A 26,287-nucleotide genomic window follows, 5' to 3' on the forward strand; every position below is an offset into this window, starting at 1 on the left:
TCAGGAATTTATAGCATGTTTTATTTTTGGTTAGGTTAGTCTCCCCTCATTGCTATTTTTTCATAGTGTGTTGTAGCTATTCTTGCATGTTTTCTTTTTCTCCAGAAGAAATTTAGAATCAACTTATCTTTCTCTAAGAAAAACAACAACACTAACTTGCTGGTATTTTTAAAAAATTAAGAATGCATTAAATTTGAGAGCTAATGCTATCTAAATGATATTGAGCATCCTATGCAAGACCAAAAGATATTTTTCCTACTTTATATAGCTTTCAGGAGTCTTTAAACTTGTTCTTATATAGCTTTTCCACATTATATTGGATCAACCAAAATGTTCATGTGTTTTTTTCCATAAGATGGCTCTAGTAGCACTTAGTTGTCTTTAACTTCATTCAAAACAATTTTGTTAGATTGTATGTGACAGCTGTCATATCAGCGTGCATTTAAAAAAAAGACTTACTAAAATTTGTGAATTTTTGTGTAGCCATTTTAATATTGAAGGTGGAAGAAAAAAGCAACATTTTTGGCATATTATGCTTTATTATTTCAAAAAAGGTAAAAATGCAACTGAAACACAAAAAAAGATTTGTGCAATGTATGGAGAAGGTTCTGTGATTGCTGAAATGTGTCAAAAGTGGTTTGCGAAGTTTTGTGCTGGAGATTTTTCTCTGGATGATGCTCCACGTTCGGGTAGACCAGTTGAAGTTGATAGCGATCATATTGAAACAATATTTGAGAACAATCAACGTTATACCACGTGGGAGATAGCCGACATACTCAAAATATCCAAGTCAAGCATTGCAAATCATTTGCACCACTTGGTTATGGGAATCACTTTGATGTTTAGGCTCCACATAAGTTAAGCAAGTAAAACCTTGACCATATTTCTGCATGCTATTCTCTACTGAAACGTAATGAAAACTTTCCATTTTTAAAACGAATTGTGATGGGTGATGAAAAGTGGATACTGTACGATAATGTGGAATGGAAGAGATCATGGGGCAAGTGAAATGAACCACCTTCAGCCACATCAAAAGCCGTTCTTCATCCAAAGAAGGTGATGTTGTGTATATGGTGGGACTGGAAGGTAATCCTCTATTATGAGCTCCTTCCGGAAAACCAAACGATTAATTCCAAAAAGTTCTGGTCCCAATTAGACCAACTGAAAGCAGCACTTGAGGAAAAGCATCCAGAATTAATCCACAGAAAATGCATAGTCTTCCATCAGGATAACACAAGACCGCATGTTTGTTTGATGACCAGGCGAAAGTTGTTACAGCTTCGCTGGGAAGTTCTGATTCATCCGTTGTATTCACCAGACTTTGCACCTTCGGATTTCCATTTATTTTGGTCTTTACAAAATTCTCTTAATGGAAAAAAATTCCATTCCCTGGAAAACTGTAAAAGACACCTGGAACAGTTCTTTGCTCAAAAAGATAAAAAAGTTTTGGGAAGATGGATTTATGAAGTTGCCTGAAAAAATGGCAGAAGGTAGTGGAACAAAAGGGTGAAAATGTTGTTCAATAAAGTTCTTGGTGAAAATGAAAAAATGTATCTTTTATTTTTACTTAAAAAACCAGAAGCACTTTTGACCCACCCAGTAAGTTCATTCCTAAGAACGTTATCTTATCTGTTGCTATTATAAATAAGATTCTCTTTTCCATTATATCTTGTTTCTGGTTATTGTTTATATATATAAAGTCATTAATTTTTTATATTAATTTACCAAAATTTTATTTTTTAGCTTTATCACTACATTTCTCAACTTGCCCAAATAAATACTATATTCTACAGAATTTCATTTTTTTCTTTCAATTCTTATGCCTATAACTGCTTTTATAGTGCTTGGTTTTTTAATTGTGTTGGCTAATAGCTCTACTACAAGTTTGAATAGTCAAGAGAATGGAAATTAATTTTGTATCCTGCTACTTTACCAGATTCATTAAATAGCTCTAGTAGTTTTCTGGTAGCATCTTTAGGATACTCTATGTATAGTATCATGTTATCTGCAAACAGTGACAGCTTTACTTCTTCTTTTCTGATTTGGATTCCTTTTATTTCTTTTTCCTCTCTGATTGCTGTGGCTAAAACTTCCAAAAAAATGTTGAATAAGAGTGGTGAGAGCGGGCAACCTTGTCTTCTTCCTGATCTTAGAAAAAATGCTTTCAGTTTTTCACCATTGAGGACGATGTTGGCTGTGGGTTTGTCATACATGGCCTTTATTATGTTGAGGAAAGTTCCTTCTATGCCTACTTTCTGCAGGGTTTTTTTAATCATAAATGGTGTTGAATTTTGTTGAAAGCTTTCTCTGCATCTATTGAGATGATCATATGGTTTTTCTCCTGCAGTTTGATAATATGGTGTATCATATTGATTAATTTGCATACATTGAAGAATCCTTGCATTCCTGGGATAAATCCCACTTGATCATGGTGTATGATCCTTTTAAAGTGCTGTTGGATTCTGTTTGCTAGTATTTTGTTGAGGATTTTTTCATTTATGTTCATCAGTGATATTGGTCTGTACTTTTCTTTCTTTGTGACATCTTTGTCTGGTTTTGGTATCAGGGTGATGGTGGCCTCATAGAATGAGTTTGGGAGTGTTCCTCCCTCTGCTATATTTTGGAAGAGTTTGAGAAGGATACATGTTAGTTCTTCTCTAAATGTTTGAAAGAATTCACCTCTGAAGCCATCTGGTCCTGGGCTTTTGTTGGTTGGAAGATTGTTAATCACAGTTTCAATTTCAGTGCTTGTGACTGGTCTGTTCATATTTTCTATTTCTTCCTGGTTCAGTCATGGAAGGTAGTGAATTTCTAAGAATTTGTCCATTTTTTCCAGGTTGTCGATTTTACTGGCATATAATTTCTTGTAGTAATCTCTCATGCTCCTTAGAATTTCTGCAGTGTCACTTGTTACTTCACCTTTTTCATTTCTAATTCTATTGATTTGAGTGGTCTCCCTTTTTTTCTTGAAGAGTCTGGCACAGAAATCTCTTGCATTCCTATACACTAATGATGAAAAATCTGAAAGTGAAGTTAAGAAAACACTCCCATTTACCATTGCAACAAAAAGAATAAAACATCTAGGAATAAACCTACCTAAGGAGACAAAAGACCTGTATGCAGATAATTATAAGACACTGATGAAAGAAATCAAAGATGATACAAACAGATGGAGAGATATACCATGTTCTTGCGTTGCAAGAATCAACATTTTGAAAATGACTATACTACCCAAAGCAATCTACAAATTCAATGGAATCCCTATCAAACTACCAATGGCATTTTTTACAGAAGTAGAACATATAATTTCACAGTTCGTATGGAAACAAAAAAGACCCTGAATAGCAAAAGCTATCTTCAGAAAAAAAAAATGGAGCTGGAGGAATCAGGCTTCCAAACTTCAGACTATACTAAAAAGCTACAGTAATCAAGACAGTATGGCGCTGGCACAAAAAAAGAAATATAGATAATGGAACAGGATAGAAAGCCCAGAGATAAACCCATGCACATATGGTCACCTTATCTTTGATAAAGGAGGCAAGAATACACAGTGGAGAAAAACAGCCTCTTCAATAAGTGGTGCTGGGAAAACTGGACAGCTACATGTAAAGGAATGAAATTAGAACACTCTCTAACACCATACGTAAAAATAAACTCAGAATGGATTAAAGACCTAAATGTAAGGCCAGACACTATCAAACTCTTAGAGGAAAACATAGGCAGAATACTGTATGACATAAATCACAGCAAGATCCTTTTTGACCCACCTCCTAGAGAAATGGAAATAAAAACAAAAATAAATGGGACCTAATGAAACTTCAAAGCTTTTGCACAGCAAAGGAAACCATAAACAACACAAAAAGACAACACTCAGAATGGGAGAAAATATTTGCAAACGAAGCAAGTGACAAAGGATTAATCTCTAAAATTTACAAGCAGCTCATGCAGCTCAATATCAAAAAAACAAACAACCCAATCCAAAAATGGGCAGAAGACCTAAATAGACATTTCTTCAAAGAAGATATACAGATTGCCTACAAACACATGAAAGAATGCTCAACATCATTAATCATTATAGAATTGAAAATCAAAACTACAATGAGATGTCATCTCACACCGGTCAGAATGGCCATCATCAAAAATTCTACAAACAATAAATGCTGGAGAGGATGTGAAGAAAAGGGAACCCTCTTGCACTGTCAGTGGGAATGTAAATTGATACAGCCACTATGGAGAACAGTATGGAGGTTCCTTAAAACACTAAAAATAGAACTACCATACGACCCAGCAATCCCACTACTGGGCATATAACCTGAGAAAACCATAATTCTAAAAGAGTCATGTACCAAAATGTTCACTGCAGTTCTATTTACAATAGCCAGGTCATGGAAGCAACCTAAATGTCCATCAACAGATGAATGGATAAGGAAGATGTGGCACATGTATACAATGGAATATTACTCAGCCATAAAAAGAAAGGAAATTCAGTTATTTGTAGTGAGGTGGATGGACCTAGAGTCTGTCATAGAGAGTGAAGTAAGTCAGAAAGAGAAAAACAAATACTGTATGCTAACACATATATATGGAATCTAAAAAAAAAAAACAGGTCATTAAGAACCTAGTGGTAAGACGGGAATAAAGACTCAGACCTACTAGAGAATGGACTTGAGGATACGGGGTGGGGGAGGGTAAGCTGGGACAATGTAAGAGAGTGGCATGGACATATATATATATATATATATATATATATATATATATATATATACATACATACACTGCCAAACATAAAATATATAGCGGGTGGGAATCAGCCGCATAGCACAGGGAGATCAGCTCAGTGCTTTGTGACCACCTAGAGGGGTAGGATAGGCACGGTGGGAGGGAGGGAAATGCAAGAGTGAAGAGATATTGGGACATATGTATATGTAAAACTGATTCACTTTGTTATAAAGCAGAAACTAACACACCATTGTAAAGCAATTATACTCCCATAAAGATGTTTAAAGAAAAAAAAAGAGTATGGATAACTTTTTTTCTTGTTCTTGACTTTAGCAGGAATGCCTCTTGTTTTCCCGTTAGGAATTTTATTGTTTATTTTCTTATTGATTTACATATATAATGGACACTTGCTTTGTGTGTATCTAAATTTCTAGATGCACTCACAAATACCATATACATTATATATGTAGGAAGTGCCCATGAGTTCCTATTTTGTTTTTTTTTTTAATTATTTTGTTTTGTTTTGATTTTTTTGGAATGAGTGTTGAATTTCACTGGGCTCATTTTCAGGATTTCTGGAGATTTTCATATATTTCTCCTTAGACCTATCATAAGGTGAATGATAGTAGTGGATTTCCTAATTATTGAATCATCTCTGGTTGCCTACAATAAATACTACTTGTTCATGGTGTATTAGTTTCCTAATGTGGTGTTATATTCTGTCCACTGATATTAAATTTAAGAGATATTAATCAATATGCATAATTGACATTGTTCTGTAGCTTTCTGTTATACTGTCTTATCAGGTTTTGGTATCAATGTTATAATCATTTCATAAAAATAATTTGAATTTCTCTTTATTTTCTATGTTTTGGAATATTTTGTGTAGCACTAAGAGTGCTTATGTAGCATTGTGTTTAGTTGATGATTAAGTTTTGGTAAAATTCTTCTGTGAAAATTTTAAGGCTTAGTGCTTTCCTATGAGGTAATTCTTTAATAAATCTCCCTATTTCTTCTATGGAAATTGGTTTCCTTAGGATCTCCATCTCAATTCCAGTCATTTTAACAAATTATTTTTTTCCTGTGAAATCATACTTATCATTTAGGTTTTCAACTTATTGTGCAAACAAGTCTTTTGTTTTTATTTAAATTTTTTCTGTTTTAATAGTTATTTTCCTCTTTTCATTTCTTACTTTGTGTATCTGTGTTTTCTACTTATTTCTTATTACATTAACTAGCAGTTGATTCCTTATTGTTAATTTATTTTAAAAACAGTATTTTGATTTATTTACTTCTAGTATTTTTCCATTTCTTATGTCTTTAATGTTTTCTTTTATCTTTATCATTAATGTTTTCTTTTGGTTTATTTTGTTGTTTTTTGTTTAACTTTTGGAGTTGAAATTTTAAGTCATTAATTTCATTTAAAAATTTTATTGATGTAAATATTTGTGGTTAATATAAATATTAAATTTCCTTTAATAACTGCTGAAATATATCCCACATATTATATGTGGAGTTTCTAATATCCTTTTTTTTTAATGCTGCAATTTTGGTTTGTATTTCCCCTTTTTAAAAAAAAATTAATTTAATTACTTTTTATACAGCAGGTTCTTATTAGTTATCTATTTTATACCTATTAGTGTATATATGTCAATCCCAATCTCCCAATGCATCCCACCACTACCACCCCCGCCACTTTTCCCCCTTGCCCCTTTCTTTTTATTTATTTATTTTTTGGCCGTGCCGCACGTCTTGCAAGATCTTAGTTCCCCAACCAGGGCTTGAAACTGTGCCTTTGGCAGTGAAAGCACGGAGTCCTAACCACTGGACCTCCAGGGAATTCCCTGTATTTCCCCTTTCACTTAAGTGCATTTAATAGTTTTATGGGCCCAGCACACTTCCTCTGTGCAACTCTGCCCTTATTAATAGATTTTAAAATTTTTCTGATGTAAAAACTTCTAGAAAAATGTTTTACCTTCATTGTACTATGATAAAAAGAATGTTGGTTGTGTTATTTCTATTTTATTGAATTTGATACTTTCTTTGTGACCTGGCATAAAGTAAAGTTTTATGAATACTCCTTATGTCTCTGAGAAGATATTTTTCTATTTTCTAGCTGTAAGGTTTGATATATATCCAGAAGATCTAACTTAGTGATTATGTGAAATGAGTCCAGTTTTTCTCAAGCAGGCTTTTTGTGGGTCACTGCGAGGGGATGGAAAGAGAGGTGTTAACACACGGGAATAGGGAGGGGTGCTTTGATCTGAGGACAGGTTCATAGCTAGAGACATAAGATTCTATTGACAATCATAAGAACTCATTTACTCAATAAATATTCAAAAATGCTCTCAATGACAAGCCATCTTTCATTTAATTCAGGTTTCTGCTTAAAAGGCACAGACAGGTCTAACCAAACCACAGCTAAAATTCCTGTCAGTCTCATTGTTACACTGCTTTCATTTTCTTCTTAGCACTTAGTACTCCTCTGCTCATATTCAATTCTTATCTTCTTTATATCTCCCCACTAAAATATAAATTCTGCAGCGGCACAGATTTTTGCCTGTTTTCCTTTCTATTCTATCTATACTACCCAGAATCCTGCCAGTCACGTGGTACACTCTAAAGAAAGGTTTGCTACATAATGTATGAATAATACCCACCCCATGACTTCAGAGAATAAAACATCTGGTATAGAGGCAGGCACAGTAATATATTTTGATAAGAAACCAATTAAATATGATGTCACTACACTTCACTACATCATTCAATATTCAACATATATTTAATTTAAGCATGTGCTTGTTGGAGCTCCTGTGCTAGCCAGTGTGCATGTAGAGATGAATGCAGCACAGTCCCTGATCTCTACTAGTATTGGACCTCATAGGAACATTTCCATTATGAATTGTGCATTAGATTCTTATGATTTAGCTTCAATAACAATAGCAACAAATCCAAAACAAATCAAACAACAACAACAATAAAAAACAACTAACAACAACTAAAACCAGTGGTTCTCAACACTTGCAGAACCATAGAATCACCTGGGAAGTTTTTTAAAAAGACAAACTTCTTGCAAAATGGTAAAATTCTTATGGAGGGGAATTTGGCAATATCTAGCACATACCTGTTAGTCCATAAATCCCAATTCTCAAAATCAAGGAAACACTGGGAAAATATGAAAATGTTATTGACTGCAGAAATATGTGTTATGATAAAAACTGGAATAATTAAATGTCCATGAGTAGAGGACTTGAAAAACAAAATAATTGAATATTATGCAGCTATAAAAAGAAATGATGACTATTTCTATATATTGATTCGGAACACTCTCTGGGATATATTGACAAGTGAAGAAAAATCAAGATGGGGAAACTGTATAGTACATTATCACTTACCATACATCGTAAGTATGAATACATATGGAATTATAATCAACAAACTAAAAAAAAGTACATATGTGAGAATGTACAGAGTGGTAGGGACAAGAAGACAAGCCGGATTTTGCTAAAATACATTGTTTTGTAGGTTTGACTTTGGTATTATGTAAGTTTTCTGCATATTTATAAAAACTAATTAAGGTAAACTTAATGAAAAGCAAAATGAATCTACTATACGTTATTGTGCATCCAGTTGATGGCATTACCACACAGAGACTATTTTTAATGGTTTTAAAATATAGCCATTTGTTCTGCACATTCCTAGAGGATATAACCTGAGGACCAAAAGAATCAGATAAAAACTTTAAACTATTTTCAGAATCAGTATTTTTATTGGTAATGTCGGCATGATTTTTTGGACACTTGGTTGTGAATTGTGGGATAACACTAATGAGCAATTTTTAATCTTTTCAATGTTATTGGGAGTCAAGACTTGTGGTTTCAGAGAAAGGACATACTGATGAAAGATCAAGGGTGTAAAGCAAATACCCTGGAGCCCTGAGTTTGAATGAGAAGTATCAGTATAAACTCATGCTCTATTTTGCTTTTAAAAATACCTATTAGCTCTGCCCTCTACAAAGCACTAGAAACCATGATGAACCCAGTAGCATGCAGACAAGCACTATGATTTTACTCTCTAAACAGCATTTTCCACTAAAAAAAGAAATATAGATTACATGATGAATTAACTGACTTCAGGAAATGTATAAAGTGAGCCTTGGACAACCTGATGCACCAGAAAAGAGGAAGGACTACTGGGGTCATGTAAGAAGGATTCACTAGCTAATCTGAAGAGCCTAAATGCCTAAAAATGGTACAGTTTGAGCATCTATAAGAATAATAAGTAAATAGATTTGAACACATTAAACGTTTAGATATTGTTTAGATATTGTATTCATAGTGATTCTAAAATGTACTCTGTTGTCACCTTTAAAAGTGCTAAGAAATAAATTCATAATTTGAAAACTCTTAAATGGAAGGAAAGAATCAAATAATTATCCTTCCATCTGTATATCTACTGTGTTATCAAATAATTAATGAGGAAAAGATTCTCTTTAGAGAGGTATACTAGTTAATAAATGAAGAAAGATAAATAGAATATCTTCGTACTACAAGCTGTAACAAAATACTGGATCTAGGCACTAATCATCAGTGTTTGCTAACTTCATAAAAAAAAGAGACAAACCAGACATTATGTATATCCAGAGAGAAGTACATGGCATTACCTGTGAGGTATTCTTGCTTTAAAAAAAAAAAAAAAAAAAAGGAGAAGACTCCAATGAAGCCTCTATCTCTAACAACCAATTTACGGGAAAGTCAGGAGATAGAGGGACTTGTTAAACAATGACAAAGGGAGGATGTCAGCAAAATCCAGACTGTATGAAACTCTAGAAAATAAAGGACCCAAATTGTTCAGCGTATAAATTACAAGAAAAACGAAAGAAGGGACAACCTATAGGTTGAAAGAGACTTAATAAGCCTGTTAACAAATTATAATGCATGGGCATAAACTGGATCCTGATTTGAAAATTGAATTTCAAAAAAATAAGTATTTATGACACAATTGGAACACTTAAACTGGGAATGAATATTTGAAGATATTTAGAAATTATAATTAATTTTACATGATATAATATTACTGTGCTTGTATTTTTAAAGTGTCTAGGTCTTTTAGAGATACATACTGAAATAATCTTTTGTTAAGTGACATGATGTTTAGGATTGACTTCAAAATAATCTGCAGGTGGAGAGAAGTAGGTGTGAGTGTAGATGAAATAAAATTAACCAAGAGTTCTTAACTGTTGGAGCTATGTGAGATCTACATGGGTTCTTTATAATGGTACATCTTGTCATGTATCTGACAGTATAACAGAAAGATTTTTTTAAAATGTTCACAGCCATAATATAGACTAAGGAATCAGAATTTCTGGATATCAAGGAGGGCACTAGTATTGCTAAAAACTACTTTGAAATGAGTTTACTATGCAGCTAAAGTTTAGAGACAATGGTATAAACAGGGCCTTACTCTTTTTTTATCTCCGGATAAGAAGTCTGGAAGTACACTTGCATTGTTCAGCTGTTCAAAGATGCCATAAGGATACCACAGCTTCCATCCTCCTGCTCAGCCATTTTTCAGTAGGTTGATTCTATGACCATGTGCTTGTCACAACATAGCTGCAACTGCTCCAGTCATCTCTATCATATCTCAGGTACCATCTTTTTCTATAGAAGTCCCCAACACATTCCTGTACACATCACTGGGAACAACTGGGTCACATGGCCACCCTTAGGTGTAGAGGAGGCTGGAAAACCCATCACCTGACAAAGGGGAATGGGATAGCCATGATTCGACTGGACAAATTCTGAGTCCCCCTACCCACCCCCGGGGCTGGACATATTTCCTCTTTTTAAAAAATCAGTTTTTCTTACCATAGGGCATTGGTAGGAAAAGTTATTGCATCAGCAATCAACAAATCTAGTGAGAAGGAGAAGCAGAGCTCCTACAGTCAAAAACACAGTCAAGGGTAAGGATTGACTATGCACTGTAGGAAATAAACTCACAAGAACTGAGCCACATTTTCATATGTGCTACCTTGTTCAGTACTCACAACAATCCTATAAACAAGGTGTTTGAGGGCTTCCCTGGTGGCACAGTGGTTGAGTCCGCCTGCAGATGCAGGGGACATGGGTTCGTGCCCCGGTCCGGGAAGATCCCACATGCCGCGGAGCTGCTAGGCCCGTGAGCCATGGCCACTGAGCCTGCGTGTCCGGAGCCTGTGCTCCGCAATGGGAGAGGCCACAACAGTGAGAGGCCCGCGTACCGCAAAAAAAAACAAAAACAAAATAAAACCCAACAAGGTGTTTGATCAGGCCACCCAAGATGGCTATTCTCTTACTCTCTGTACATGCCTTGCTCAACCAGTCTCTGCTTCACTTACACCTTACTCACATGACTGACCTTCCCTCTTAATCATAGAGACTAATCAGTAAATGCCCATGTACTTGCCCCCAGCCCCAGCTAGTGATTGTTCTAATCTTTAGATCAGAACATCTCCACCTGTTAGCTTATCAGTGGGGCAGTGAGAGGCGTGCTCCTCTGCTGGTTTCCCTGGTAACCAATGAGCCGACCAGATATCAATTCCCCCTATAACTGGTAACCTCCCCCTCCCCGTGGGAGCAAAGACTGCCACCATGTCCTGTCCGCCTTTTGCCGCACATGGTGGGGTGTCTCTCCAAGACCTTGCTTCAAACATGTAAGATCCCCCATCCATTAAACCATTGACGTCTCTGACTCCGGGTTCTTTCTTCGGTCTTGAGGCTGAGCAAGTACAGATCTTGCAGGTCTGCAGGGTGCAGCCCAACACGAGGTAACTGGCATTAGTTCTACATTATGCATGAGGGACCAGAGACTCATAGAAGAGGGGTGAGGTGGCTTATTCAGGGTTCCAATTAGTGGCTTCACGGTGCATTACCCCTGTGCCATGGGTCAATGTCCCTTCTCTAGCTTACCAAATCACTGTCTAAAACATAAGCAGGGGAAGAAAACGAGGTCCACTATCTCCTCAGCACCATGCTAGGTATAGTCTATGTCAGGAAGGGGACATATTTTGATCTGGCCACTTCTCTGACAATGGGATCTTCTGGAAGAGGTGGGGGCACCAGGGTGGCCCAGAGCAGAACTTGCCCTTCATTGTAGCTGTTACATCTGCACACTCAGGTAATATGTGCTATTTTGGATACCGCTAACTCAGTCAGGCATTGGTAGATAGTGTGAGACCTAACACTGATACCTGGGGATCTGTGAGGCTTGGTAGTATCACCATCAGAGCTGGTACCATGCTGCCAATATTGCCAGCAGTTTTGACCTCTTTGTCTCACAGAATGAATCTGATGTGCATTTGTCCCCTAGCCACCTGGAGGCCCAGTTCAGATTCTGCTGGGAAATCAATATGACCTTTCTCGTGCCCCCAACTTCCCTTCAGACCTTGAATAGTGTGCCATCCATAGAGGCAAATGTTCTTGAATTATGTTAAATTTGGTCACTGCAACTTTTTACTCACTACCAGGATCTTGTGAAGCCACCACACATCTGTCCTGAATCACCATCCTTTAAGGTTAAAGCCTCCTTAGATGTAACTCCTTCCTTTCAAACCTTGGTGTTCCCTTCTTAAACGTGCAAAATGTATGCTTGCAGCTCATTTACCCTTTCAGACCAGAGTTCTTTTGGGTTTGGCACACATTGAAGAACACAGATGGGGATGAAGCATTCTGTCATTAGCATCACTCAGGAGTTAAGCCTTTAGATATTTTTAAAAAGATGCAGATGTAGAGAATGGACTTGAGGACATGGGGAGGGGGAAGGGTAACCTGGGACAAAGTGAGAGAGTGGCATGGACTTATATACACTACCAAATGTAAAATAGATAGCTAGGGAGAAGCAGCTGCATAGCACAGGGAGATCAGCTCAGTGCTTTGTGACCACCTAGAGGGGTGGGATAGGGAGGGTGGGAGGGAGACGCAAGAGGGAAGATCTATGGGGATATATGTATATGTATAGCTGATTCACTTTGTTATAAAGCAGAAACTAATACACCACTGTAAAGCAATTATACTCCAATAAAGATGTTAAAATTTTTTAATGTATTAATACATTTTATTTCACCTATTCATTTATACCTTACTAAACTGGCAAAAGAAGCTAAAGCAGTTTGGAAAGCTAAATAATATATGTTATATGAGCATCAGTTAAAGCAGGGTGCAAAAAGAAATAAAAGGTAGAAATCAAACACTAACCTTTAATCCAGGAACTGTCAGCTAAACCAGCAGAAGCCAGTTGGGGTCTTTCTTGCTCATTTGCCATGTGACATTGTGTTCTGTAAATTTATTGGTATGGCAAAAGGTCACTGATAGATTGTGGTACAGCTAGTAAAAGCAGTCTCAGGAGGAGATAATTCATCTAAGTCTCTGTTAGAGATTAGAGGAAGCCTTTTAATCAGAGCCCCAAATGTGAGGAAAGAAGAGCTATAATTGGACACTTATTGGATATATATCATATCAAATGAGAGATACAGCGACATGAATGTATACAGCAGCCTGACTGGACAAATTTTTTTTTTCTTTTTGTCCTCTCATTCTAAAACTGGGGGCAGGTCTCAATATTCTCTGCTTGGACTTTTGAAGTTCAACAATGAAAGAGAGAAATATCTTCATTAGAGGGCTGAGAACTGTCTGAAAATTATGTGTGCATGTAAATTCTGATTGCTTAATATTAATCTGAGTAGAAAACAAGGGGCTTTGCCGAAAACCCTTTTGATTGATGTCTGATTCTTAGAGCCTGAACCTTTCATCCACTGACTTATAAAAGAAACTATACAATTTTTTAAAGGATAAGTGAAGGAAAAGAGAATCCCCCTAGAATTTAGACAAATTTCCTCTAAAACAATCTGCGTTGTTGAGTGCAAGATAGAACTGTAAGGGAATCCGATAGTGAATATTCTACGGGCTATAGTGTCAAATTGTAAACTGCCCTCTTGTATGTAAACAAAGCTTTTTTTTCTCGTTTTATTTTCTCATACGTGGCATGTTCATACAGTAGGTTCTTTTTTCTCTCCCTTTCCCTTGTTGATCTTGGTGATTGGTTGAACATTAACTAACACCCACAGGGTGGTCTGAAAAAGCCTCTCCCAAATTCTAAGGCAAGCCCACTTTCCCCCCTCAGTAGAAACAGTCGTGTCTCTGGTGAGAAATCTGGGGTCAAATTTTCCTTCCACCCAGTGGCCAACCATGAGTGGATATTGTTAACTGAAAACTAGGAGAAATGAAAATATGTCAATACCCGCAACAGAAAATATAGAATCATATTGAACATAAAAACAGGCACTGGATCAATGTGAACATGTTCAAATGCTCAGGTTTTGGCAGAATTTCTGTGGTTGCTGGATAGTTTCTTTTGTATGGCCATGACACTAACTAATAATTTTCCTGAAACTAAACCAGTCATTTTAACTAAAGTGTGTGGGTTGAATATTTGTACTGCAAAATGTGCATAAGTAAACTTTAAAAAGAGCAGGTTCTTGCATTGTAGTAAATCAGAATCATGACACTGTAAAAAGAGAGTCTATTTTGAGAAAGGATTTGTCTATTGAAGACAGGAATGGTAACCATAGTGGGTATTAATAGCACTGACAATTTGTCCTGGGTACCAGAGAAAGATGCTCAATGTGGAGGTCTGCTAGCTTCTGCCCAGCCCAAGCTTTCCACTTTCTTTCCTTCATGGGTCTTTGCTGACGTACCATATAAGTTGGGCCCTTTTCCTAAATCTCCACAGATTTGTCCTCTAATGAGGAATAAAAGGAAGGACCTTGGGAGAAAAGTTGCCAAGAGTCATCCTGACATAGTAAATTCATGATGTATTTACAGGATGCAGCCAGACTTGGGGAGTTTCTACACTGATCTTGCTTACCAGGAATTTGAGGTGCTCTTGGCACAGTTAAGTTAAATTGGTCTGAATTAGAGGCAACAGGGGACCTCTGAAGGGATACTGTTTTGTATGCCCTGTGGAAACTGTACTGTGTTTGTAAATGGCCTCAATTTGCAGTACTGGAGAACACTACCAGACATTAAGAACTACAAATGAAGGTATTCACGAAGTTAGAAAAAAAACATTACCATGAGTTTATATACTGCATATTTTCTTAAAGAGCCAGGGTCAGGTGTCTCCAACCACCTGGATGATCACTGAAATGAAAATTATTGGTTTCTAAAATCCACTCCCAAAGATTTATGTCCTGTCTCTGAAAGTTGTTTATAGAGTTCAGAGCTCCTGGTGGAGAAATTTCTATACAACTGGCTAATGAGAAAAGACATTTAGGAGCCAGTTTTTGATGGGAAATTACCCAAATTGGGTGGAGAAAAAAAGAGTTCTGTCCTGCCTTGTGGCTTTGGCCTATTAGTGGATGCTATCCACAATTATCCTATTGGTAAATTACTAAAACTGCAAAACAATGAGATTGATGCAGCATCAGAAATAAACTTTTAAAAAGTGGCTGCCAGGGCAAAACTTTTAGCGAACACTGGATTGGCCTGTATTTTGTACAAAGCTCAGAGCACAGAGGCAAGAGAAGGAACTGTAAAATAAGACGAAACTCTTGCCACTGATATTCTAATTATTAAAGGACTGGGTCCAAGACAACATGAGGCACATCCCTGTGCGTTAGGTTAGCTGACATATGACAAAATAAAAATCCTCTTTTCCCTTGTGGGTGCCCTGAAGATCTATGGTTGGATGATTCACAGAGCCATGCTATTGATGCCCTGACAAGACCTGTGGCTATCTCTGACAGGTTAGATACCCTGGAGGTACATGCCGACACAAACAAAGGGACCATGGAGAAAGGTCCTGAGTATAGCCCATAGTGTTCCGGCAGCAGTCTCCACCCTTGTTCAACCACCCCATAAGTGTGAGGAATTGGCTCTTCCCACCATTGGGCAGTGTTTACACTGGGCCACTACCTACTTACCAAGACAGAAAGTTCTTGCAGCTGTTGATAGTTACGCAGGTTATAAGGCCACTCTCCTGGCAATAAAAGTAGCCACCTCAGGGTCCACGGTTGGTGTTTTCCTCAATATACTCTTCAGAGATGAGTCCAGTTAACTCTGACCCCAAGAGTGGGTCATGATCTGATTGTAAAAATGACCTCCCACCTTTCCTACTAACCCCAAGCACTGAAGAATAGAAGAGTGGAATGGTCTCCCCATCTCCAAGCTCAGGACCCTCAATAACCCTTACTTGTCAGTGAATGACTTACTATTACAAGCATTTACCTTCTCAAGTCATGCCCCTTACTGTGTTGTGTCCCACACCACAAGTCTCTTGGTGAATAAAACAAAGGGGTGTGTTAAGATGAGGGAGTGCAGATAACAGTCTAGTCAACATACAGTCTGAATCCCCAGGTATATGTGTAATATGGCCATGTTCAACATTTGGGGACTTGATAGATGGCCTGAGCTTTTCTTTTTCAAATCACAAGTGGGGAAGCAGAGGAGCTCCTTTATTGACTGGACTTGAACACAGAAAACAAAGTTCATTGGGAAGACCTCTAAATTATTTTTCTCAAAATTAAAATTTTTCCTTTAACACAAACCTGTGCATTGTTTGTAAATTCCTCATTTAAAACAGTGAGTGCAGGACAGTTGTTAAAAGCGCAGGTAATAAAATGTATTCAGTTACTTGAGACAGTAAAAAACCTAATTGAGAAGTATTACAGACAAATTAAAAAAATATTCAAAAGCATTTCAAATATCAATAAGAGTTTCAAATGGAATATTTTATTCACATGTTAGTTGTCTTTTTAACATGTACACACACACTGACACACTCTGATTGGTCTGCGTGGAACAAGGGTTGTCTAAATATCCTAAGGGAAAATGAAAAATTAAAAAATATATTAATTTTTCATTGTTATAGACAATTACATCCACATCACTTACAAAGCTATTACTGATTCTGTTCAAGGAAGCAGAATGGCATAGGAGGAGGAAACTTATGGGTAAATTCAGCAGTGACACAACTGAGATCTCAACATGAGAAAGCTGACAAAACATGGATTTTTGCTGTGAAATATTTCTTTGCAAAATATGGAGAAAAGTCAATGGGCAGTAAATAAGAGAAGGTGGTGAACTTTTGTAGTCAATTCTCACAGTATTGTGTAGGGACAACAAGAAAACTGCTTAGTCCTTCTCTGGAACCAGTTTCAGAACTTTTCCAATCGCAATGGTCTTACCCTCATCTCTTAAAGTAAAACGACCCATTTGAGGAAAATCTTTGAATGTCTCAAGGCAGATAGTTCCTGCTGTCCTTAAACGGGCAATACACACTTGATCTTGTTTCACGAAGCGGGGCCGTGTCTTACTCTTTTCTCCTGATTTTTTATCTACCAAGGAGATTAAGGCTGTTATCTCAACTTCCTCAATACAAGTATGAATGTGCAGCACCGCATTATAACCTGGGCAGATGATGGACTTGTGCTCAATAATCACTATCTGAACATCAAATGTGCGTCCAGAATGGCAAAGATTATTAGGATCACAGAGTATGAATCCTGGAAGAATCTCTTCTTCTTCAATTCCCTTCAGTCTGATTTTAAGGTTTTCACCTGGGGCTACATAATCAGTTTCAGCATCATCAGAAAGTATTCCAAGAACTTCCACATTGTGCTTGTTTGGCATCATCACAAGCTGCTGGCCTTTAAAAATGGATCCTGATTCCAGCTTTCCCAGGACCACAGTGCCCATATCCTTGTACTTATCCACAATTGGCAGTCTAATTGGTCCATCAATGGATCTGTTGAAGTTTGGCATATTATCCAAATACGGAATGAATGGTAATCCAGTGTACCAAGGGCAGAAATCTGATTGCTCTTTAATATTTGCCCCAGTAAGCCCTGAGCAGGGCATAAAGTGAATGTCCTTTTTGGGACTGAAGCCGACTTTCTTCAAAAAGGGCACTAGCTTTTCTTTACATTCTTCATATCTCTCGCTGCTCCAATTTACTGTGGGATCATCCATCTTATTAATAAGCACTATTAAATATTTCACCCCTGCTGTTTTTGCCAACATTGCATGTTCTCTTGTCTGTCCACCTTTTTCAAATCCAGTCTCAAACTCTCCTTTCCTGGCAGAGATTACCAGTACAGCCAAATCAGCTTGAGAAGCACCACCAATCATATTTGGGACAAAACTCTTGTGGCCAGGGGCATCTAAAATTGTGAAATGTTTCTTTTCTGTTTCAAAATAGGCACGACCCACTTCTACTGTTTTACCCTTGTCTCGTTCTTCCTGATTTGTATCTAAGGCCCATGACAAATACCAAGTTTCTCTGTTTTTTTCTTTAGCTTCTCTTTCATATTTCTCAAGTGTCCTTTTGTCAACCATTCCTGTCAAAAACATTATCTGTCCTCCAATGGTTGACTTTCCGGCATCTACATGCCCAATGAATACCACATTTACGTGTTCTTTTTTAGGAGCACCTGAGGGTATGACCACAGATTTCGATTTTCTGATTTCCTCTTTCTCAATCAATTCCTGGCCACTTTCTTCTGGGGGCCCCGAATCTCCCAAGGAACTACCCCCTGGCTCAGCTTCACTTACTTCTTTATTGTGCTCCCATGATTCTTCTAAGACCATCTCCACCTCTCCATTTTCTACAACAGGTTCCGAAAGTTCCATGGTAACGGCTGAATTGGAACCTTCACGCCACACTAACTGTTCCTCTTTGGAATGTTCCACAGGTGCCCCCCGTCCCAGCCTTTTACCTTGAGGGTCGCCCGCGCCGGGGCAGGTTTCATCGATGCCGGGGGCGTCGGCCGGGGGGATCTGCGGCTGGCACGGGCCCCGCAGGAAGGACGGCACGAACTCCGCGGCGTGGACGTTAGGCACGAAGGGTTTGGCGTTGACGTTGAGCTGTCGGCTGAAGGCCGAGATGAGGGGCTCACGCTGGGCCTCGGCCGCCGCCGCAGCAGCCGCCGAGGCGGCTCCGTCCCCGCTCGGGGCCAAACCCGGTGCTTCCATGTCCACCTGGTCCCAGCAGTCGGGAGCCGAGTCGCTGCTGCTGCTGCTGCCCGGATCCATAGTCCTCAGCCCTGATGGATGCGGGAAGGGAGCGGGCTCAACGGGCCAGAAAGAGAGGGCAGTGCCGCCGGGGGTGAGGCGGCAAGCGCAGGGGGCTCGGGGGGGAGCGACACGAACCTTAGCGGCGGCGCGGAGGCAGCCTGGTCCCGACGCTGCATTCGCAACTGCGGCGGCGGCAGCAGATATGGCGGCGCAGCCTCTCCTGTTGTGTATGAGCGGATCTCCTCCCCCAAACCCCGACCACTTCCGACTCCTCCACCGCCGACCCGGCGCCGGGCGGGGATTGACCCCTCGCTGCCATCCGTACGCTCGGCCTCCTGCATCCTCAGTCCTGGGTGAAGTCCGAAAGTCTCTCTCTCTCTCTTTTTTTTTTTTTTTTTTTTTTACGTAAATGTCCATTCATTTTTGTTCACGCGCTCCGGGAGAGCGATTTGACCACGATTTAATGATTAAGCCTAGACAGGCACACCTGATTTCCAATTCTACTCAAGATTCAAGTGAAAATGAAAATTCCTATTGAACAAATGGAGGTAGGATAGGGGTTAAAGGTTTACCCAGCAACGGAAGCAATTAGTGATCAGGGAGGCGCTCTTGAAATACAGGGAGATGAAGCCGAACCTTGGAAATGCAACTTTAGATCAGTATTAATTTGAAACCCGAGGCCTTTGGATTTCCCTTTTCTAGTGCCGCCCCTCCCCCCCCCCCCCGCCCCCCCATAAGCCTATAACTTTGGCTGATGGCTTCTACCGTGTAAAGATGGGGTTATAACCTTTTTTCATGTTAAGCACTTTGGCTGTATCTACATGGAAGGAATTCCCAAGGAGACCCTTGTCCCAGTAAAGCTGCGCAACCTACAGCATTTGTGCAGGTGCCAGGACAATGGCTGGCCTGTGATACGGTGGTGGATCACACAGACAGGCACAGGACTCAGATCACTTGTATTCTTCTAACCAACTGTATTCTGGTGTACCTGCCCCACTCACCAGCACCACCCTGGAGTACACTGTAGGTCCACAGGCTTTCCTCTCTAATTCTGGGGGCCTGGAACCTTACTGCTGATACTGGGTTTGCTCTATGAAAGAATCAGTGTCATATTGGAACCTTACAAGGCTTGTGAGTATCAGCCTAATTAAGCTGATTAAGACCTCTGAGATGGGCAAAGTCCATAAGACCCTAAGCAATAGAATCTCACGCTTAGAAAGAGTTTGTAACATTTGAGCCAAAGCCTAGAAGAGCTACTTTGTAAATTATATTAATTTAGATCAAACTGAAATAGAAAAAAGATACTGGGAAAATGCAGTTTGCTAGTACAAGATGAAGTCAGAGTTGGATGTTAAATAAATCCAACAACAACCCAAAAGGGGTTATAACTTAAGAAATTTGTTCTGCAGATTTCAGGGGTAGAAAAAAATGTATGTCTAACACACTTGGATCCTTGGTGGTTTCAGTCTGGGGTTGCCACTATTTTACTAGCTCTGTGCTGTTCCCAAGCCATTAGATGTGAAACCCCTTCATTCTTTTTGCCTCAGGTAATGGCTTAATTATTCGCTATCACATAAAGAGAATGTACACACCTAATCACAAAGAATAGGAAGAAATGAGAGGGTGAATGTGCAGAGACCCTTGGACAGCACTCTACAATGTGCTGGAGCCTTTCTTGGGCATTCTGTGAACCTCAGATAGACTTACTAAAATGTCTCTGGGAGAACTTGTCAAGGTTTAGGCAATTGTGTTCACATAAAGTTAGTAATAGAAAGGAAGCAAAACAGACCAGAGACATTTCCTTTACCTGGGTCATTTGTATTGATCATGAGAATATTAGTGTAATTGCTACTTAATAATATCTCTGTTAGAGAACAGAGGATGATTCACTTTTAGAAACCTAAAGGAGAAATGAGAAATGGTGACTGGATGTCTTCACAAGCCATCATCCTTGGGGCTCAGAGAGAGGCAGATACACCCAAGAGAAAGAAACACTGACCAGGCTATATACACAGAGACTAACCTTGGACAAAATGTTCTTGGTCTGTGTGATGGGCTGATTGTCTCCAGTTGATCTGCCTAGAACTTTGAGAGAGCTCATCAGTATATGGGAGAAGTCCTATCAAAGACAATATCTGGCCACTGCTTAATTCAATCATTTTTCCCTTAAAATTTTTTCTTGCAAAATATACCACAAGTACAGAAAATTGCATAAAACAAAATTATAGCTTATTGACTTAGAAGGAAAACACACTGGTAACTACCACCCAAATCAATAGAACTTTGCCAGCCAATCCAGAAGGCTTCTCTGTACCCTGTCCAAACACAGCTCACTCCTTCCATCCTTAAATGTAACCACTATCCTGACATTTATGGTAATCACCTTCATGATTTTCTGTACAGTTTTATCCCACAAATATATACTCAAACACTACAGTTCAATTTTGCCTAGCTTTTTCTTTTAACATCTTTATTGGAGTATAATTGTTTTACAATGGTGTGTTAGTTTCTGCTTTAAAACAAAGTTAATCAGTTATAAATATACATATATCCCCATATGTCTTGCATCTCCCTCCCTCCCACTCTCCCTATCCCACCACTCTGGGTGGTCACAAAGCACCGAGCTCATCTCCCTGTGCTATGCAGCTGCTTCCCTCTAGCTATCTATTTTACATTTGGCAGTGTATATATGTCCATGCCACTCTCTCACTTTCTCCCAGCTTACTCTTCCCCCTCCCCGTGTCCTCAAGTCCATTCTCTAGTAGGTAGGTCTGTGTCTTTATTCTCGTCTTACCCCTAGGTTCTTCATGACCTTTTTTTTTTTTTTTACATTCCATATATATGTGTTAGCATACGGTATTTGTTTTTCTCTTTCTGACTTACTTCACTCCCTATGACACACTCTAGGTCCATCCACCTCACTACAAATAACTCAATTTCGTTTCTTTTTATGGACGAGTAATATTCCATTGTATATATGTGCCAAATCTTCTTTGTCCATTCATCTGTCCATGGACCCTTAGGTTGCTTCCATGTCCTGGCTACTGTAAATACAGCTGCAATGAACATTTTGGTACATGACTCTTTTTGAATTATGGTTTTCTGAGGGTATATGCCCAGTAGGAGGATTGCTGGGTCATATGATAATTTTATTTTTAGTTTTTTAAGGAACCTCCATACTGTTTTCCATAGTGGCTGTATCAATTTACATTCCCACCAACAGTGCAAGAGGGTTCCCTTTTTCCACACCCTCTCCATCATTTGTTGTTTGTAGATTTTTTGATGGTGGCCATTCTGACCAGTGTGAGATGATATCTCATTGCAGTTTTGATTTGCATTTCACTAATGATTAATGATGTGAGCATTCTTTCATGTGTCTGTTGGCAATCTATAGATTTTCTTTGGAGAAATGTCTTTTGGAGATTAATCTTTGTCAGTTGCTTCATTTACAAATATTTTCTCCCATTCTGAGGGTTGTCTTTTCATCTTGTTTATGGTTTCCTTTGCTGTGCAAAAGCTTTTAAGTTTCATTAGGTCCCATTTGTTTATTTTTGTTTTTGTTTCCATTTCTCTAGGAGGTGGGTCAAAAAGGATCGTGCTGTGATATGTCATAGAGTGTTCTGCCTATGTTTTCCTCTAAGAGTTTGATAGTTTCTGGCCTTACATTTAGGTCTTTAATCCATTTTGAGTTTATTTCTGTGTATGGTATTATGGAGTGTTCTAATTTCATTCTTTTACATGTAGCTGTCCAGTTTTCCCAGCACCATTTATTGAAGAGGTTGTCTCTTCTCGATTGTGTATTCTTGCCTCTTTTATCAAAACTAAGGTGACCATATGTATGTGGGTTTATCTCTGGGCTTTCTATCCTGTTCCTCTGATCGATATTTCTGTTTTCATGCCAATACCATACTGTATTGATTACTGTAACTTTGAAGTACAGTCTGAAGTCAGGGAGCCTGATTCCTCCAGCTCCGTTTTTCTTTCTCAAGCTTGCTTTGGCTACTCGGGGTCTTTTGTGTTTCTGTACAAATTGTGAAATTTTTTGTTCTAGTTCTGTGAAAACTGCCAGTGGTAGTTTGCTAAGGATTGCATTGAATCTAAAGATTGCTTTGGGTAGTAGAGTCACTTTCACAATGTTGATTCTTCCAATCCAAGAACATGGTGTACCTCTCCATCTATTTGTATCATCTTTAATTTATTTCATCAGTGTCATATAATTTCTGCATACAGGTCTTTTGTCTCCTTAGGTAGGTTTATTCCTAGGTATTTTATTCTTATTGTTGCAATGGTAAATGGGAGTGTTTTCTTAATTTCACTTTCCGATTTTTCATCATTACTGTAGAGGAATGCAAGAGATTTCTGTGCATTGATTTTGTACCCTGCTAGTTTACCAAGTTCATTGATTAGCTCTAGTAGTTTTCTGGTAGGATTCTCTTTAGGATTCTCTATGTATAGTATCGTGTCATCTACAAACAGCTTTACTTCTTCTTTTCCAACTTGGATTCCTTTTATTTCTTTATCTTCTCTGATTGCTGTGGCTAACTTCCAAAACTATGTTGAATAATAGTGGTGAGACTGGGCAACCTTGTCTTGTTCCTGGCCTTAGTGGAAATGCTTTCAGTTTTTCACCATTGAGGACGATGTTGGCTGTGTGTTTGTCATATATGGCCTTTATTATGTTGAGGTAAGTTCTCTCTATGCCTACTTTCTGGAGGGCTTTTATCATAAATGGGTATTGAATTTTGTCAAAACTTTCTGTGCATCTATTGAGATGATCATATGCTTTTTCTCCTTCAATTTGTTAATATGGTGTATCATATTGATTGATTTGCGTATATTGAAGAATCCTTGCATTCCTGGAATAAACCCCACTTGATCATGTTGTAAGATCCTTTTAATATGTTGTTGGATTCTGTTTGCTAGTATTCTGTTGAGGAATTTTGCATCTATGTTCATCAGTGATATTGGCCTGTAGTTTTCTTTCTTTGTGACATCTTTGTCTGGTTTTGGTATCAGGGTGATGGTGGCCTCGAAGAATGAGTTTGGGAGTTTTCCTCCCTCTGCTATATTTTGGAAGAGTTTGAGAAGGATGGGTGTTAGTTCTTCTCTAAATGTTTGATAGAATTCGCCTCTGAAGCCATCTGGTCCTGAGCTTTTGTTTGTTGGAAGATTTTTAATCACAGTTTCAATTTCAGTGCTTGTGATTGGTGTGTTCATATTTTCTATTTCTTCATGGTTCAGTCTCGGAAGGTTGTGCTTTTCCAAGAATTGGTCCATTTCTTCCAGGTGTCTATTTTTGGCATATAGTTTCTAGTAGTAATCTCTCGTGATCCTTTGTATTTCTGCAGTGTCAGTTGTTACTTCTTTTTCATTTCTAATTCTATTGATTTGAGTCTTCTCCCTTTTATTCTTCATGAGTCTGGCTAATGGTTTATCAATTTTGTTTACCTTCTCAAAGAACCAACTTTTAGTTTTATTGATATTTGCTATTGTTTCCTTCATTTCTTTTTCATTTATTTCTGACCTGATCTTTATGATTTCTTTTCTTCTACTAATTTTGGGGTTTTTTCGTTCTTCTTTCTCTAATTGCTTTAAGTGTAAGGTTAGGTTGTTTCTTTGAGATGTTTCTTTTCTCTTAAGTTAGGATTGTGTTGCTATAAACTTCCATCTTAGAACTGCTTTTGCTGCATCCCATATGTTTTGGGTCGTCGTGTTTTCATTTTTTTCTAGGTATTTTTGATTTCCTCTTTGATTTCTTCAGTGATCTCTTGGTTATTAAGTAGCGTGTTGTTTAGCCTCCATGTGTTTGTATTTCTTACAGATTTTTTCCTGTAATTGATATCTAGTCTCATAGTGTTGTGGTCAGAAAAGATACTTGATAGGATATCAATTTTCTTGAATTTACCAAGGCTTGATACGTGACCCAAGATGTGATCTATCCTGGAGAATGTTCCATGAGCACTTGAGAAGAAGTATATTCTGTTTTTTTTGGATGGAATGTCCTATAAATACCAATTAAGTCCATCATGTTTAATGTGTCATTTAAAGCTTGTGTGCCCTTATTTGTTTTCATTTTGGATGATCTGTCCATTGGTGAAAGTGAGGTGTTAAAGTCCCCGACTATGATTGTGTTACTGTCGATTTCCTCTTTTATGGCTGTTAGTATTTGCCTTATGTATTGAGGTGCTCCTCTGTTGGGTGCATAAATATTTACAATTGTTATATCTTCTTGGATTGATCCCTTGATCGTCATGTAGCATCCTTCTTTGTCTCTTGTAATAATGTTTGATTTAACGTCTATTTTGTCTGATATGAGAATTCCTACTCCAGCTTTCTTTTGATTTCCATTTGCATGAAGTATCTTTTTCCATCCTCTCACTTTCAGTCTGTATGTATCCCTAGGTCTGAAGTGGGTCTCTTGTAGACAGCATATATATGGGTCTTGTTTTTGTATCCATTCAGCCACTGTATGCCTTTTGGTTGGAGCATTTAATCCATTTACATTTAAGGTAATTATAGATATGTATATTCTTATTACCATTTTCTTAATTGTTTTGGGTTTGTTATTGTAGGTCTTTTTTTCTCTTGTGTTTCCTGCCTAGAGAAGTGCCTCTAGCATTTGTTTCAAAGCTGGTCTGGTGGTGCTGATTTCTCTTAATTTTTGCTTGCCTGTATAGTTTTAAATTTCTCCATCATATCTGAATCAGATCCTTGTTGGGTCCAGTAATATTGGTTGTAGGTTTTTCCCTTTCATCACTTTAAATATGTCCTGCCACTCCCTTCTGGCTTGCAGAGTTTCTGCTGAAAGGTCAGCTGTTAACCTTATGGGGATTCCCTTATGTGTTATTTGTTGTTTTTCCCTTGCTGCTTTTAATATTTTTTCTTTGTATTTAATTTTTGATAGTTTGATTAATATGGGTCTTGGCGTGTTTCTCCTTGGATTTATGCCGTATGGTACTCTCTGTGCTTCCTGGACTTGATTGACTATTTCCTTTCCCATATTAGGGAAGTTTTCAACTATAATCACTTCAAATATTTTCTCAGTCCCTTTCTTTTTCTGTTCTTCTTCTGGGACCCCTATAATTCGATTGTTGGTGCATTTAATATTGTCCCAGAGGTCTCTGAGACTGTTCTCAATTCTTTTCATTCTTTTTTCTTTATTCTGCTCTAGTAGTTTTTTCCACTATTTTGTCTTCCAGGTCACTTATCTGTTCTTCTGCCTCAGGGATCAATGCTACTACTGATCCCTTCTAGAGAATTTTAAATTTCATTTATTGTGTTGTTTATCACTGTTTGTTTGCTCTTCAGTTCTTCTAGTTCCTTGTTAAACGTTTCTTGTATTTTCTGCATTCTTTTTCCAAGATTTTGGATCATCTTTACTATCATTATGCTGAATTCTTTTTCTGGTAGACTGCCTGTTTCCTCCTCATTTTTTAGGTCTGGTGGGTTTTTACCTTGCTCCTTCATCTGCTGTGTGTTTTTCTGTCTTCTCATTTTGCTTAACTTACTGTGTTTGGAGT

The 26,287-nt window shown here is 38.1% G+C and overlaps 1 protein-coding gene across 1 annotated transcript; it reads right to left on the reverse strand.

The window, feature by feature from the left end:
• Positions 1-16,448: 16,448 nt before the first annotated feature.
• GSPT2 (G1 to S phase transition 2) lies at positions 16,449-19,017 on the reverse strand. Its single transcript, XM_027099780.1, has 2 exons — positions 18,903-19,017; positions 16,449-18,796 (listed from the first exon to the last, which is right to left on the reverse strand). The coding sequence occupies exon 2, from the start codon at positions 18,783-18,785 to the stop codon at positions 16,887-16,889; it is 1,899 nt and encodes a 632-aa protein (XP_026955581.1). The 5' UTR covers positions 18,786-18,796; positions 18,903-19,017; the 3' UTR covers positions 16,449-16,886.
• Between the last annotated feature and the right edge of the window lie 7,270 nt (positions 19,018-26,287).

The sequence above is a fragment of the Aethalodelphis obliquidens genome, unplaced genomic scaffold (assembly GCF_003676395.1).
Source record: "Aethalodelphis obliquidens isolate GAN/ISIS:26980383/991018 unplaced genomic scaffold, ASM367639v1 scaffold140, whole genome shotgun sequence".
Lineage (NCBI taxonomy): Eukaryota > Metazoa > Chordata > Mammalia > Artiodactyla > Delphinidae > Aethalodelphis > Aethalodelphis obliquidens.